General features: G+C 46.9%; 1 protein-coding gene across 18 annotated transcripts in view; it reads left to right on the top strand.

The window, feature by feature from the left end:
- Window positions 1-13,548, top strand: part of PCBP3 (poly(rC) binding protein 3) — a 139,437-nt gene that overhangs the window by 68,312 nt on the left and 57,577 nt on the right. For 8 of the 18 annotated variants that reach the window (XM_042854489.2, XM_042854488.2, XM_065562232.1 and 5 more), the window contains 3 exons: window positions 9,079-9,210; window positions 9,733-9,861; window positions 12,625-12,768. In XM_042854489.2, the coding sequence (XP_042710423.2) occupies window positions 9,079-9,210; window positions 9,733-9,861; window positions 12,625-12,768 (405 nt within the window). The remainder of the gene's footprint in view (window positions 1-9,078; window positions 9,211-9,732; window positions 9,862-12,624; window positions 12,769-13,548) is intronic. The other 10 variants (XM_042854495.2, XM_042854494.2, XM_024111711.3 and 7 more) reach the window with 2 other exon arrangements.

Raw genomic sequence — 13,548 nt, 5'->3', positions numbered from 1 at the left:
TCATTTTTCGATGGGCTTCCCCTAGGTTTCCTGCCACCATCTTATGTCTATCTTGTATATGCCATAGCAATTCCTTGGCCCACTGATCTGTTACAATGACCTACTGCATTACATCTGCCACTGGGGTAATGAATAAGTGTTCCCAGAGTCTCATCTCCCTTCCAGTGATAGCCTAAAAGGAGCAACCCCCATAGCCTTCATCACACTTCCTTTATGGCCATTAAAACACCTTCTTCAACAAGGTTTTATCAGTCCAGTTGGCTCATTCCACCAATCCCCAGAGCTGCAGGTGGTATTGTATATGGAATTTCTGATCAAGTTCTAGTAGCTCACAAATCTCCCTCATCACCTTTCCCACAAATCCTGGACCATGATCACTATCCACAGCCTTCGGAAGACCTAGAGAACACCTGCTCTGTTAGCACCTTAGCTGTCGGGGTGGCTGTACAGCGTTGAGTCGGGATAGCTTCTGTTCACCTAATGAAAGCATCTACAATTACCAAAATATACTTGTTCCCTCTAGCGGTTGTAGGTAATTCTCCAGTATAGTCCAGTTGTATTCCTTCCCAAGGGCCCTTCGGAGCCTGTGACCTTAACAGTTCCCTTCTTTTCCTCCCCACCAGGCTATTTCTGGCACGGGTTAGATATGCTGCCATGTACTCCTGTATATCTTTTTCTGCTGTGGGCTACCATTCCACTGCAAACACTTGCTCTTTAGTGCTAAGTTCATTTAAATGTCCACCTGCCGGTGTGTCATGAACTGTTCTCATGAACTCCTCACTTAATCCATCTGGGACCACCCACGCCCAGGGGTCATCTCCTGATGTCCGAGCCACAAGCAGTCCATTCCCATCTCTCAGTTCCCACCTAGTTAGTACACCACTTCCCCTACTTAATGATTTTAAGATTTCTTGTATTTCCGCATCTTCCTTTTGTAGTGTCAGTGGATCCAAATCTTTTTCCTGTCTCTGTTTAATGGCCCTGGTTGATACTGCCTCTAGCAGAGTGGAGGCCATCTCTCCTGGCCATGTAATTCCATTTTTGGCCACTTCCTTTGCTGTCCTATGTGCATGGATAAGTGTTCACATCGCACTCCCCGTGAATACCAGGGCTGGGGAAGCTAATGATCCAACCAGCAGACCAAATTTGGTGATGAATGCTGGTCACGTGCTAAGACAATTCCATCTTTTAGTTTTTCCACTCTTGGCATGTGTCTTAACCTTCACTACCCAAACCTCCGTCAATCCCTTGTCCTGCATCACCCGATCCAACGACTTCCACAAGCTTGCATGCTAATGCTCCTGCCGTCACTGCTTTTCCACTCATTCCTTTTCCAGAACGGAAGAAAAGCATTAAGTGCCTTACACACACAGTTTGAATCTGAGCATATAATTCCCTGGCCACCAGCACTCCCCACCGTCAGGCCTCCTATAGCCTTCTGAACCACTGCAGCAATTTCAGCACACTGAGTTGAGGGAGCCTGGCATGAAAACAGTTTGTGTTGGCCCTGTCTGGTATAAATCAAGGCTAAACCTGTAACCGGCTTTCCTGCTACATAGTAGGAGGAACCATCAGTGTATGTGGAGGGGTAATCCCAAGTGCCATCAGGACCCAAGACAGCATCGGTTTTTGCTAGAAAAATCCCAGTCAGATTGTCTCTGTGTTGGGGCTTGGTACACTCCCCTCACACTCTCCTGGGATTGGAAATCTTTCTACAAGCGGGGCTGGATTATGCAGTTGGAACCACTCTAGGCTATCCCCCAAGAGGGATGCCATCCATCTGGATACTCCCATGCTGGAGACATTCCCGTCCTTAATCTGTCCTTTAGCTAACAATAATAAAGGCACATGAACTGAACATGCTTTAACCTTGCTACCCCCCACAATGTAACGACATTTCTGAAGAGCCCAAGGAGTGCACAGCATGCTCTCTTCACACTCGTACTGCAGATCAGGGCCCTGCAATTGCCGGGAGGCATACTGCAATAGGGCTGTCCTTCCCAGGGCGTTCCCGGGTAAGAGCTGCCACCCAAACACGGTGCTTGCCCAGGGTGTACAACTTAAAGTGCCAATTGTATCATGGGGCTACCAACACCGGAGCAGTTGCCAACTGATTTTTAAGGGCACACAAGGTGTGTGTGTGAGTCCAGGACTAGTCTTGAGATTTAAGTAACAGGTCCTGCAATGGGGCAGCCAGCTCTGTAATGAACTCTGGCTCTGTAATGAACTCTGCAAAACCTTGTCAGGCCTAAAACAGAATGCAGAATGCAGAGCCGTCTCCTCAGCAGCGATAGGTAGGGACAGTATTACCCTAACTTCATCCTGGTCTAGGGACCTACCTCCTGCTCCAGGGTGACACCCAAAACTTAACCCTTTGTTGCACCAATTGGAGTTTACTGGGGTTAACCTTTAAACCAGTCTCCAGCAAACGTGTAAGTACCTCCCTGAGCGCCAGCAAGTGGTCCTCCCTGTTGCTGGTGTAAATGAATATGGGTAGTGGGCTTTGAGTGGCTCCTCCCTGTCAGCGCCAGAAGGAGGCCAGTCCACCATTGTAGGTAGTCCCATCATACCTTCCCTCCCACAAACTTATCAAGCTCAGTCTTGAAGCCAATTAGTATTTTTGCCCCCACTGCCAGGTTTTTTGCCTCCACTGCTCCCCTTCGGAGGCTGTGCCAGAACGTCACTCCTCTGACGGTTAGAAACCTTCATCTAATTTCAAGCCTAAACTTGTTGATGGCCAATTTATAACCATCATATTCTGCAGGTTTCTATTTTTCAGCACCGACAGTGGTGATGGCTGCGTCAGACCTGAATACAACTCAGATAATCTCTGAACTCCTACTGTCCCATAGCTCTATACGTAGCCAATCCCCAGTGCTGACTGCCTTCTGCACAATTCTCTCCCAATCCCCTCTAGCCAGATCACAACATTCAACCTGCTCACTAGTTTTCATAAGCCACTTTTAACACTGCCTCTGTGCCCTGCTCCTGGGAGAAGGGCCCATTTTTTTTTATTATGGCTGATATCTCTGGTGGTGAAAGGTTTTTAGCCTTCACCTCTGTACATGTATCACCCTGATTGTTTTGTGCTGTGGCTGTGATTAGAGGCTCCACAGGGACAAGAGCTGTAGGGGGCTTTAGAATCCAGATTGCTCAAGGAAGCAAAAAGTGGATTATAAGGAGGTGGAGACTCCTGAGACAGTACAGCACTGTCCACATCAATGCTTTCTCCTTCCAAAAGTTTCCCTGTCAGATGAAAAGCGCCTGCCCGGTCTGTATTCTCCAGTTGCATTGCTGCTAGCTGTGCTTGCAGAACTCCATTCTGCTTCTTAGGAGACTCATTCCTGGGCTGTCTCAGTGAAAGCCTTGGAACGTGTAGCACACTGTACCCGTAGCTCGGGGACCTTGTCTCTCTGTTCTTGTCTGTCCCCTCTTGCATATCCTTGAGCTGAGTTTTATATTTTCTGCTTTCTAGTTTCAATGCTTCGTTTTGTTTCACAAAAGCTCTGGCTACTATGATCAAACCCTGAACAACCAGGGCTTTTCCCCTTGTCTTAGCAAACTTGTTGCCAAAAAAGTTGCTTTCCACCAGATTAGCCCCCACTTGACACGGATTCTGGCTTGTGAGGATGACCACCTCCTTAAGGGGACCCCACCATGTCTGGCTAGATACTTATCTACATATCCCCCCAGTGACTCCATTGTCCCTTACAAATGCCTTAAACCCCTGAGTACCTGTAGGTCGCGGTCCCTGGGATATTGGCTGTTAGCCCAAGCTGCAAACGCGCTGGCTCACCAGAATGTGGATTGAGGTTCACTTGCTCAACAGACTGATCTAACAAATATTTATTAAGGCAAAACACTCAGCAAGTAGTGATCAGTTACTTACAAGTGGGAAGTTCATTAGAATGATCTCATGACAGTTGCCTCCAGTACCAGACTATACAGCTTCAACCTCCCTTTGTTACACAAACTTATTTATAATTTTTTGTTACCTTTTCTTATATGTATTAATCTCTCATTTCCATGTTAACTCTCCTCCCCTATCAGTAGAGGTGTCATGCTAGTTCAAACCGATCTTTTCTAGATTTTTCGTTACTTTATCTTTTCTTGTTCTCACAAAGATGATTACTCTACTTACGCTTATACTTAAATGTTATCAGAGCAGACTCTTAAAATCTACCTCAGGCTTCTATCAGGCCTACATATGCCTTCACTCCCAACACTGTACGGCATTCAAAATCTCTTCTAGTGTTCAACAGAAAACCTTCCACTCAATATTTACATCTCTAGCTAGGAAAGAGTTGAGTTTCATCTCATGGCCCTGGAAGATCCTGCACTTTATTTTTATGAGACACAGGGTGAGTTTAAGAAAATGTGGCCTAAATACACAGGAATAAGTGCATATACATCTAACAACAAAAATCATAGAGTCACACGAGTCTTACATGAGGAAAGACTCTATCCTGGGAAGCAGAGACTCTGAAAAAGATTGGTAGATAATCAGCTGAACACGAGCTCTCAGTGTGATGCTGTGGCCAAAAGGACTAAAGCAATCCTTGAATGCATAAACAGGGGAATCTCGAGTAGGGGGAGAGAGGTTATTTTACCTCTGCATTTGGCACTAGTGCAACCGCTGCTGGAATCCTGTGCCCAGTTCTAGTGCCCACAATTCAGGAAGGATGTTGGTAAATTGGAGAGAGGTCCGAGAAGAGCCATAAGAATGATTAAAGGATTGTAGAATGTGTCTTATAGTGATAGACTCAAGGAGCTCTGTCTATTTACTTTAACAAAGAGGAGGGTAAGGGTTGACTTTATCATGGTCTGTAGGTATCTACATGGGGAAGAAATATTTGAAAATGGGCTCTTCAATCTAGTAGACAAAGTTATAAAATAACCCAATGGCTGGAAGTTGAAGCTAGACAAATTCAGACTGGAAATAAGTTGTATATTTGTAACAGTAATAGTAATTAACCATTGGAACAATTTACCAAGGTCTGTGCTGAATGCTTCATCACTGGCAATTTTAAATATTTAAAAGATCTACTCTAGTACAAAAGGAATTATTTTGGGGCATGTCTGTGGCCTGTGTTATACAGGAGATCAGACCCGATGATGACAATGGTCTCTTCTGGGTTTGGAATTTGTGAATTTGTTCCAAAGTCACGTAGTTCATCGTCATGCAGGTGGCTTTTCAGTCTGTGTGAACACCGCACTTCCATTCATTGGAATATTTTCAAACTTGTATGGACTTTTCACACACTTGAAAAAGGAGTCAGCTCACATGATATTTGAGCACTACAATTCGCGGGGAGTGAGCGAAATGGCCCCACGATTTCCCAAAGCAGCTCTGCGAGTGCTCTGGATAGGGATTGAGGTGCTGGGTCAGAGCTGTGTGGAGGGAACTTATAGAGCATTTTCGGTTTTCATGAAGAAGGTTGGTGGTGATTGGACATCTAACATAGTGAATGCCAGTGAAAATCAGGTCGGGTCAGAAGCTAAAATAGGGAAAGAACAAGTTAAAAATTACTTAGACAAATTAGATGTCTTCAAGTCACCAGGGCCTGAGGAAATGCATCCTAGAATACTCAAGGAGCTGACTGAGGAGATATCAGAGCCACTAGTGATTATCTTTGAAAAGTCATGGAAGACGGGAGAGACTCCAGAAGACTGGAAAAGGGCAAATCTAGTGCCAATCTATAAAAAGGGAAATAAGAACAACCTGGGGAATTACAGACCAGTCAGCTTAACTTCTGTACCCGGAAAGATAATGGAGCAAATAATTAAGCAATCAATTTGCAAACATCTAGAAGATAATAAGGTGATAAATAACAATCCCAGCATGGATTTGTAAAAACCAAATCATGTCAAACTAACCTGATAGCTTTCTTTGACAGGATAACAAGCCTTGTGGGTAGGGGGAAAGCGGTAGATGTGGCGTATCTTGACTTTAGTAAAGCTTTTGATACTGTCTCACATGACCTGCTCATAAACAAACTAGGGAAATGCAACCTGGATGAAGCTATCATAAGGTGGGTGCAAAACTCTAGGAAAACCGTTCCCGGAGAGTAGTTATCAGTGCTTCACAGTCATGCCGGAAGGGCATAATAAGTGGGGTCCGCAGGGATCAGTTCTGGGTCCAGTTCTGTTCAATATCTTCATCAATGATTTAGATCAGAGGTGGGCAAACTATGGCCCGCGGACCACATCCTGAGCTCCCGGCCGGGGAGGCTAACCCCCGGCCCCTCCCCCGCAGCCACGCTGCCGCGTGGGGAGCACTCTGGCCCGCCGCTCCTGCCAGGCTGCACGGCTTGTGCCCGCCCACCTCCCAGGCTTTCCAATAAGCCAATCCTGCTGCTCTGAGCGGCATGGCATGGTAAGGGGGCGGGGAGCGGAGGGGTTGGATAAGAGGCAGGGGGTCGTGGGGGGCAGTCAGGGGACAGAGAGCAGGGGGCAGTTGGATAGGGGGTGGAGTCCCAGGGGGCAGTTAGGGATGGGGAGACCCGGGGGGCGGTCAGGGGACAGGGGGTGGTTGGATGAGGTGGAGGTTCTGGGTGGGGCGGTCAGAGACAGGGAATGGGGGGGTTGGATAGGCGTGGCAGTCCCGGGGTGCCTGCCGGGGGTGGGGGTGTGGATAGAGGTTGGGGCAGTCAGGGGACAGGGAGCAGGGTGGGTTGGATAGGGGGTGAGGTTCTGGGGGGGCGGTCTCAGGAGGGGACGGTCAGGGGACAAGGAGCAGGGAGTTGGATGGGTTGTGGGCTCTGAGGGAGGCAGTCAGGGTGGGAAGTGGGAGGGAGTGTATAGGGGGCGGGGGCCAGGCTGTTTGGGGAGGCACAGCCTTCCCTACCCGGCCCTCCATACCATTTCACAACCCCGATGTGGCCCTCGGGCCAAAACGTTTGCCCACCCGTGATTTAGATAATGGCATAGAGAGTACACTTATAAAGTTTGTGGATGATACCAAGCGGGGAGGGGTTGCAAATGCTTTGGAGGACAGAATTAAAATTCAAAATGATCTGGACAAACTGGAGAAATGATCTGAAGTAAATAGGTTGCAATCCAATGAGGACAAATGCAAAGTACTCCACTTACGAAGGAATGATCAGTTGCACACATACAAAATGGGAAATGACTGCCTACAAAGGAGTACTGTGGAAAGGGATCTGGGGGGGTCTTACTGGATCACTAGCTAAATATGAATCGACAGTGGAACATTGTTGCAAAAAAAGTGAACATCGTTCTGGGATGTATTAGCAGGAGTGTTATAAGCAAGACACGAGAAGTAATTCTTCTGCACTACTCTGCACTGATTAGGCCTCAAGTGGAGTATTGTGTCCAGTTCTGGGCGTCACATTTCAGGAAAGATGTGGACAAATTGGAGAAAGTCCAGAGAAGAGGAACAAAAATGATAAAAGGTCTAGAAAACATGACTTATGAGGGAAGATTGAAAAAATTGGGTTTGTTTAGTCTGGAAAAGAGAAGACTGAGGAGGGACATGATAACAGTTTTCAAGTACATAAAAGTTGTTACAATGAGGAGGGAGAAAAATTGTTCTTCTTAACCTCTGAGGATAGGACAAGAAGCAATGGACTTAAACTGCTGCAAGGGCGGTTTAGGTTGGACATTAGGAAAAAACTTCCTAACTGTCAGGGTGGTTAAGCACTGGAATAAATTGCCTGGGGAGGTTGTGGAATCTCCATCAGTGGAGGTTTTTAAGAGCAGGTTGGACAAACACCTGTCAGGGATGGTCTAGATCAGGGGTGGCAAGTATCAAGGGGTAGCCGTGTTAGTCTGTATCTACAAAAACAACAAGGAGTCTGGTGGCACCTTAAAGACTAACAGATTTATTTGGGCATAAGCTTTCGTGGGTAAAAACCTCACTTCTTCAGATGCTATGCATTTTTACCTATGAAAGCTTATGCCCAAATAAATCTGTTAGTCTTTGAGGTGCCACCAGACTCCTTGTTGTTTTTGTAGATCAGGGGTGGACAAACTACGGCCCGGGGACCGCATCTGGCCCTTCAGATATTTTAATCAGGCCCTCGAGCTCCTGCCGGGGAGCGGCGTCCGGGGCTTGCCCCACTTTGGTGGTCCAGCCGAGGAGCGGGGTCAGGGGCTTGCCCTGTTCCATGCATGCCATGGCTCCGTGTGGCTCCCACAGCTCAAATTGGCCAGCAACCACGGCCAATGGGAGCTGCAGGGGCGGTGCCTGCAGATGGGGCAGCGCAGAGAGCCACCTGGCCGCACCTCTGTGTAGGAGCTGGAGGGGGGACATGCTGCTGCTTCTAGGAGCTGCTTGAGGTAAGCACTGCCTGGAGCCTGCACCCCAACCCCTTCCTGTGCCCCGAACCCCTGCCCCAGCCCTGATCCCCCGTCCTGCCCTCCAAACCCCTTGGTCCCAGCCTCCTCCTGCACCCCCGAACCTGCACCCCCCGCTGGAGCCTCACCCCCCCCACCTGCACCCCAACCCCCCCCGCCCCAGCCCAGAGCCCCCTCCCACACCCTGAACTTCTCATTTCTGGCCCCATCCCAGAGCCCAACCCCCAATTTTGTGAGCATTCATGGCCCACCATACAATTTCCATACCCAGATGTGGACCTCGGGCCAAAAAGTTTGCCCACCCCTGGATAATACTTAGTCCTGCCATGAGTGCAGGGGACTGGACTGGGTGAACTCTCAAGGTCCCTTCCAGTCCTATGATTCTATGATTTACAAGAATAATATCAATGCTATGTTTTCCTCATTTTCACGAGCACCAGATTAATCCATCAGAAATAGAGATGCCTTAGATATTAGTCAAGAAGGTATCACAGATGGCTCCACCAAACTGGGAGGAACGGTCTGTGGACAGCTACGGGTGTAGAGCAGTGACTGGAACCAGACAGACACCTATGATAGATAATTATGAGCTATGGAAATAGTTGTCTGACAGTGCTTTTGGTTTCTGACAGCACGATATGGTCCTGTGTGCAATTTAAGGGAAGATTAAGCTGTCCCCTTCCTTGTATATTTTCACCAGTTGGGACAGGGTGTGTATGGCAGAATAATAAAGCCAGTTTTATTTTTCCCCTTCCCAAGGACATAATCAACTCAATGAGTAACAGCACTGCTACCAGTAAACCGCCAGTAACATTGAGGTTGGTCGTGCCTGCTAGCCAGTGTGGGTCACTGATTGGCAAAGGAGGCTCCAAGATTAAGGAAATCAGGGAGGTAAGGCAGACCCTTTTCCTAAACCTCCGTTGTAAGTGCACCGTTTAAAAGCTACATTTAACTCAAGTGAGAATGGAAACTGACTTTGCAGCCGCTGCAGTGGGTATCCACATGCAGCCAGCTTCACAAATGGTGTCACCTCCAGCAAAATGCCTGCCACCGGCAGCTGACTCAGAAATGTTAAACTGGGACTTTTGATTTCCTAAGGATCCCAGCATGTAACTGACACGGGCTCCTGCCAGCACTGGCATGGCATTACATTTGACTTCTGCAGGCCTTGAAGACTGACATATTCCCTGTGTACATGGCGTGGCAAGAGGAGGGAGGGTGATTGTCATGTAATGTTTGCAAAGCAAGCAATTCTTAACCAGGGTCTAACGCACCAAAAAACGAGCACATTGAAGTTGCAGCTGACTACAAAGGAAGGGACGATTAGGTGTTTTCATTGTTACAGCTGCTGTGCATTCAACTTTGCTATTCTCTCTCTCTCTCTCTCTCTCTCTCTCTTCCTGCTTTCTCCAGTCAACAGGTGCTCAGGTTCAAGTGGCGGGGGACATGCTGCCCAACTCCACAGAGCGGGCAGTGACAATTTCGGGGACCCCCGATGCAATTATCCAGTGTGTCAAACAGATCTGTGTGGTGATGCTGGAGGTACAGTCTGTAACAATGGGGGTAAAGTATATAGGAAAAGCTATCAACAACCAAACTACAGTCAAAACCCTGGAATAGCTATTGATGTTATTGTTCACCCTCAGTTACTGGATCATAGATGTTTCCTGGTACCTTTATTTTAAAACCCTCATATGTGTTCTTGGCCAGCCCTGCACTCTGTTCATTTACTAGTTATGGAGTCTGGGGCTGAACTCTAACTTAACTGATAAGTGAAATATGATATTTTCTCTTGAGATTTGAAATGAGATGGAGGGGCAGTCCGCAGTAGAGTCACAAGAAGGTTGCTTTCGAAATGAGGAGGCCGTAGGCTCTCTCCCTTAGGCTGAAGAGCTTGTGCGGTGGGACACAGATGGCTCAGTGCTAGAAAAGCAAGGGGAGTGGGAAGGGCATAGAGAGAAATAAGATCTGTGACATGAGCTGGAGCAAGACCGTGGAGCGTTTGAAAAACTCGGAAGATCATTTTGAACTGGATCCTGAAATGAATGGGGCAGCGGTATTGTCTGAGCACCGGAGCGATATGGTCACTGTATTTAGTATGTGAGAGAAGGCAGGAATCAGCCTTCTGCACACTGGAGTCTGGGGAGTTCTTAGCAAGGGAAGTTGGGAGAGGAAGGAGGTTGGGAGAAGGATTTTGGCAGAGGTGGGTTTGGATCAGCAGTAACCACAGGCAGGGCTGCACCAGTGATGGGCAGGTTTGCAACACCAGGTACCTGTTTGGAGATGCAGAATTCAGTGCCCATTGTGGCAGTAGAGGCAAATGGGAAGCCTGGGTCAAAATGGGAGATAGGTCTCTGAGCCGAAGTATCGATAATTATTGTAAAGCTTTACAATGGCTTTCACTACAATCCTGTCACCTTTCTGTTACTTACCCAGTGACATTCTCATTTCCCCGTGTTGTTAATGCAGTACGAGAGAAAGCAGACTTGTGAATATAGAGCCTTGAAATACTGTAGTTCATTTGGGGGATTTGATCACACAGTTCTTCTGTGTGTTAATATTTATTGGGAGGTTCTTGATGCTCATACTGATTGTATATGCCGTGCGTTCTGCGGAGAGTAGTTGTGTGTGTAGTTACAATGCGTATTGTATAGAATATAAACAATAAGGGATACGGATCCAAACATTTCAGTCTGAAAACTCATAGGAAGAGGCTTTCGCAAGATTTCTTTCATGCATTAACAATGATTTGGTTCTCCGACAGAACTCCGCACACACCTCTCACAAACACTGTTAAGAGCAATAGTCACAGAATACAGCTCTTGCATGGCCTTCACAACAGGCAGGTCAGGCTGAAGCAGGAGACTGAATTGGCCAATGGCACTGACTTGTGGCAGGATGAAAAGACAGAGAGGGTGTGTGTGGGGAGAACCCTCCCAACAGCATATGGCTACATGGTGGCTCTTCAGTCACTGCTCACTTGTTCCACCAGCACATTGTTGGAGTTCCTGTGTGTGCAGCTTGCATAATTGCTGCTTGGGCTGTCCCTATTCTGTGGATAAGCAAAGGACTTGAATCTCCCATGCCCCCAGCGTGATCCCTTTCGTAAGTACAGTAACATCCTGGAAAGGGGTCACTATAGCTGTATGCCATTTCCTGTCTAAACCAGGAAACAAGGAAATCACTTACCACTGAGTGTAATAAACATCATTTCTGATTTGCAGGTTTATACTAAAATGCTTTTCTTCTAAGATATAGAGCTCAGTGGAGAGGCAGGGTCATTCCCAAGCCTTTGTGTGACAATAGTTTGTAAGCTGCCCTGGGTTTGTATATTACATTCACCAGCTCTTTATTATTATTATTATTGCTACTGCACCACATAGCAGACCCCATTCCACTACAGCCCTGCACTGCCCTGTGTAGATATATAGTAACCAGACAGTCACTGCCCCAAAGACATTGCAATGGTTGCAAGGTTCATAAGATTAAAAGTGGGATCAGCAGCACTGGTGGCCTATCCGCATTTTTTTAAGTGGAGAAGACAAAGATGGTCAATCTGTTGTACAATCTTCTCACTCTTTCTAATTTCCCTCCAACACACCTATAGTGTATTGTGCTCTACAATAGTGCCACAGCATCACATCCAACACCTGCCATCACCGATGCGATGCTGTAATCAGCTGTTGATATGTACAACATAGCTTGATGATGGTAACAAAGGCTACGATATGAAGAAAACTTCTCTATATGTATTCCTAACAAGTTATCTCCCTAGCAACCCCACTGCATATCCCATAGCCAGCACATCCTGCTATTGCCACTTGTCTCTGGATACATGTGTCTTCAATGAGAGTTTGAGGGTGGTACTGCTAGGATGTTCTCTCATGCACAAAAGCCTGGTAAATTATGAATGTAGATTAGCAGAAAAATAAGTATCTACAGTGTGTATGGTGATGAGTGTAGGAGAGTGAAATAGATTAAGCTGAGAAGGTTCATTGGAGTAAAGCCCATAGGAAAGGGAATTGCTGAGAAGCCTCATCTCATTTAATTTAAGGACTTTCTCCCCCGTTCATATGACTATTTCCCTTGTCTCCTATCATTTGGAAATGATAGTCGCCCAGTCCCAACGTTTCTGTTAAAGTTATTGAAGGAATCTCTGCGGGACAAGGACAATCTAATAGAATTCATGTGCCTTGTGGTGTCCATGACCTGTGTTGGGTTGGTTGCTTTCTAACTTTCTTTTTACTGATGTTTCAGGAAAGCTGTTCTAATGTTCTCTCTCCCTCTCCTTGTCCCTTTTCCTAGTCCCCACCGAAAGGTGCCACCATTCCCTATCGCCCAAAGCCCGCCTCCACCCCTGTCATTTTTGCAGGTGGTCAGGTAAGAGCCGACCCGCTTGCGGCCTCCACTGCCAACCTCAGCCTTTTACTGCAGCACCAGCCGCTGCCTGTTAGTGCACTCAGGTTTTCTCGCCTTCTCACTTGCATGGTTTCATCCCATTCATATTGTGCCAAAGCAGCTGGACTGAAAGCTCTCTGCTAAACTGCTCTTGGTTAATTTTCCTGAATACCTGGCTTAGTTGCTCCATCCATGGGAGGAGAGTATGAAAAATTCTTCCTCCAGTCAAACTGCTGGGAATAGAAGTGAATTTTACAATCCACTTACATGCTGTCTTGCATTCTCGGAAACCACTGAACATTCTTAGCAGGCAGGCAGCACTCAGTTTGGAACATGCTCCTCCCCACATTTGGGGCTTGAGTCTGCAAGATAAGGTGCTGGGCGCTCTAGTCCTGATCCAAGAAAGAACCTTAACACGTGGATATTCAACACATGCTGAAGTGCTGTGCTGGGTTTGTCTCGGAGAACTGAGCACCTTGCCGGATCGATCCCTTCGTGCTGTGAGGAATGGGAATGCTTTTCACTAGTTGGTTTGGGATGCTTACCCACAGTTAAAATACCACTTGTGATGTAAAACATCACACGTTGGCATGTTTTTGCTGCAGCCCCATCTTTGCTGGAACTTTCGCTTTATTTTTCTTATATTCTGCTCAGTTTTGAGCAACATTTCACCTTTAGATGCATAAAAATGAAGCCTTTTTCACTGACATTTTCCTATTTTCTAGTGAAAATTAGTTTTTCATATGATGATAGGCCAGTTAATATTTTCTCAGAGGACTCCAAAAGCTTTCTCACTTCCAGTAGTTTCACTTTCACTCAGAAAGTTTCCCA

This window comes from Chrysemys picta, chromosome 11 (assembly GCF_011386835.1).
Source record: "Chrysemys picta bellii isolate R12L10 chromosome 11, ASM1138683v2, whole genome shotgun sequence".
Lineage (NCBI taxonomy): Eukaryota > Metazoa > Chordata > Testudines > Emydidae > Chrysemys > Chrysemys picta.
This window is presented reverse-complemented; position numbering and strand designations above follow the sequence as displayed.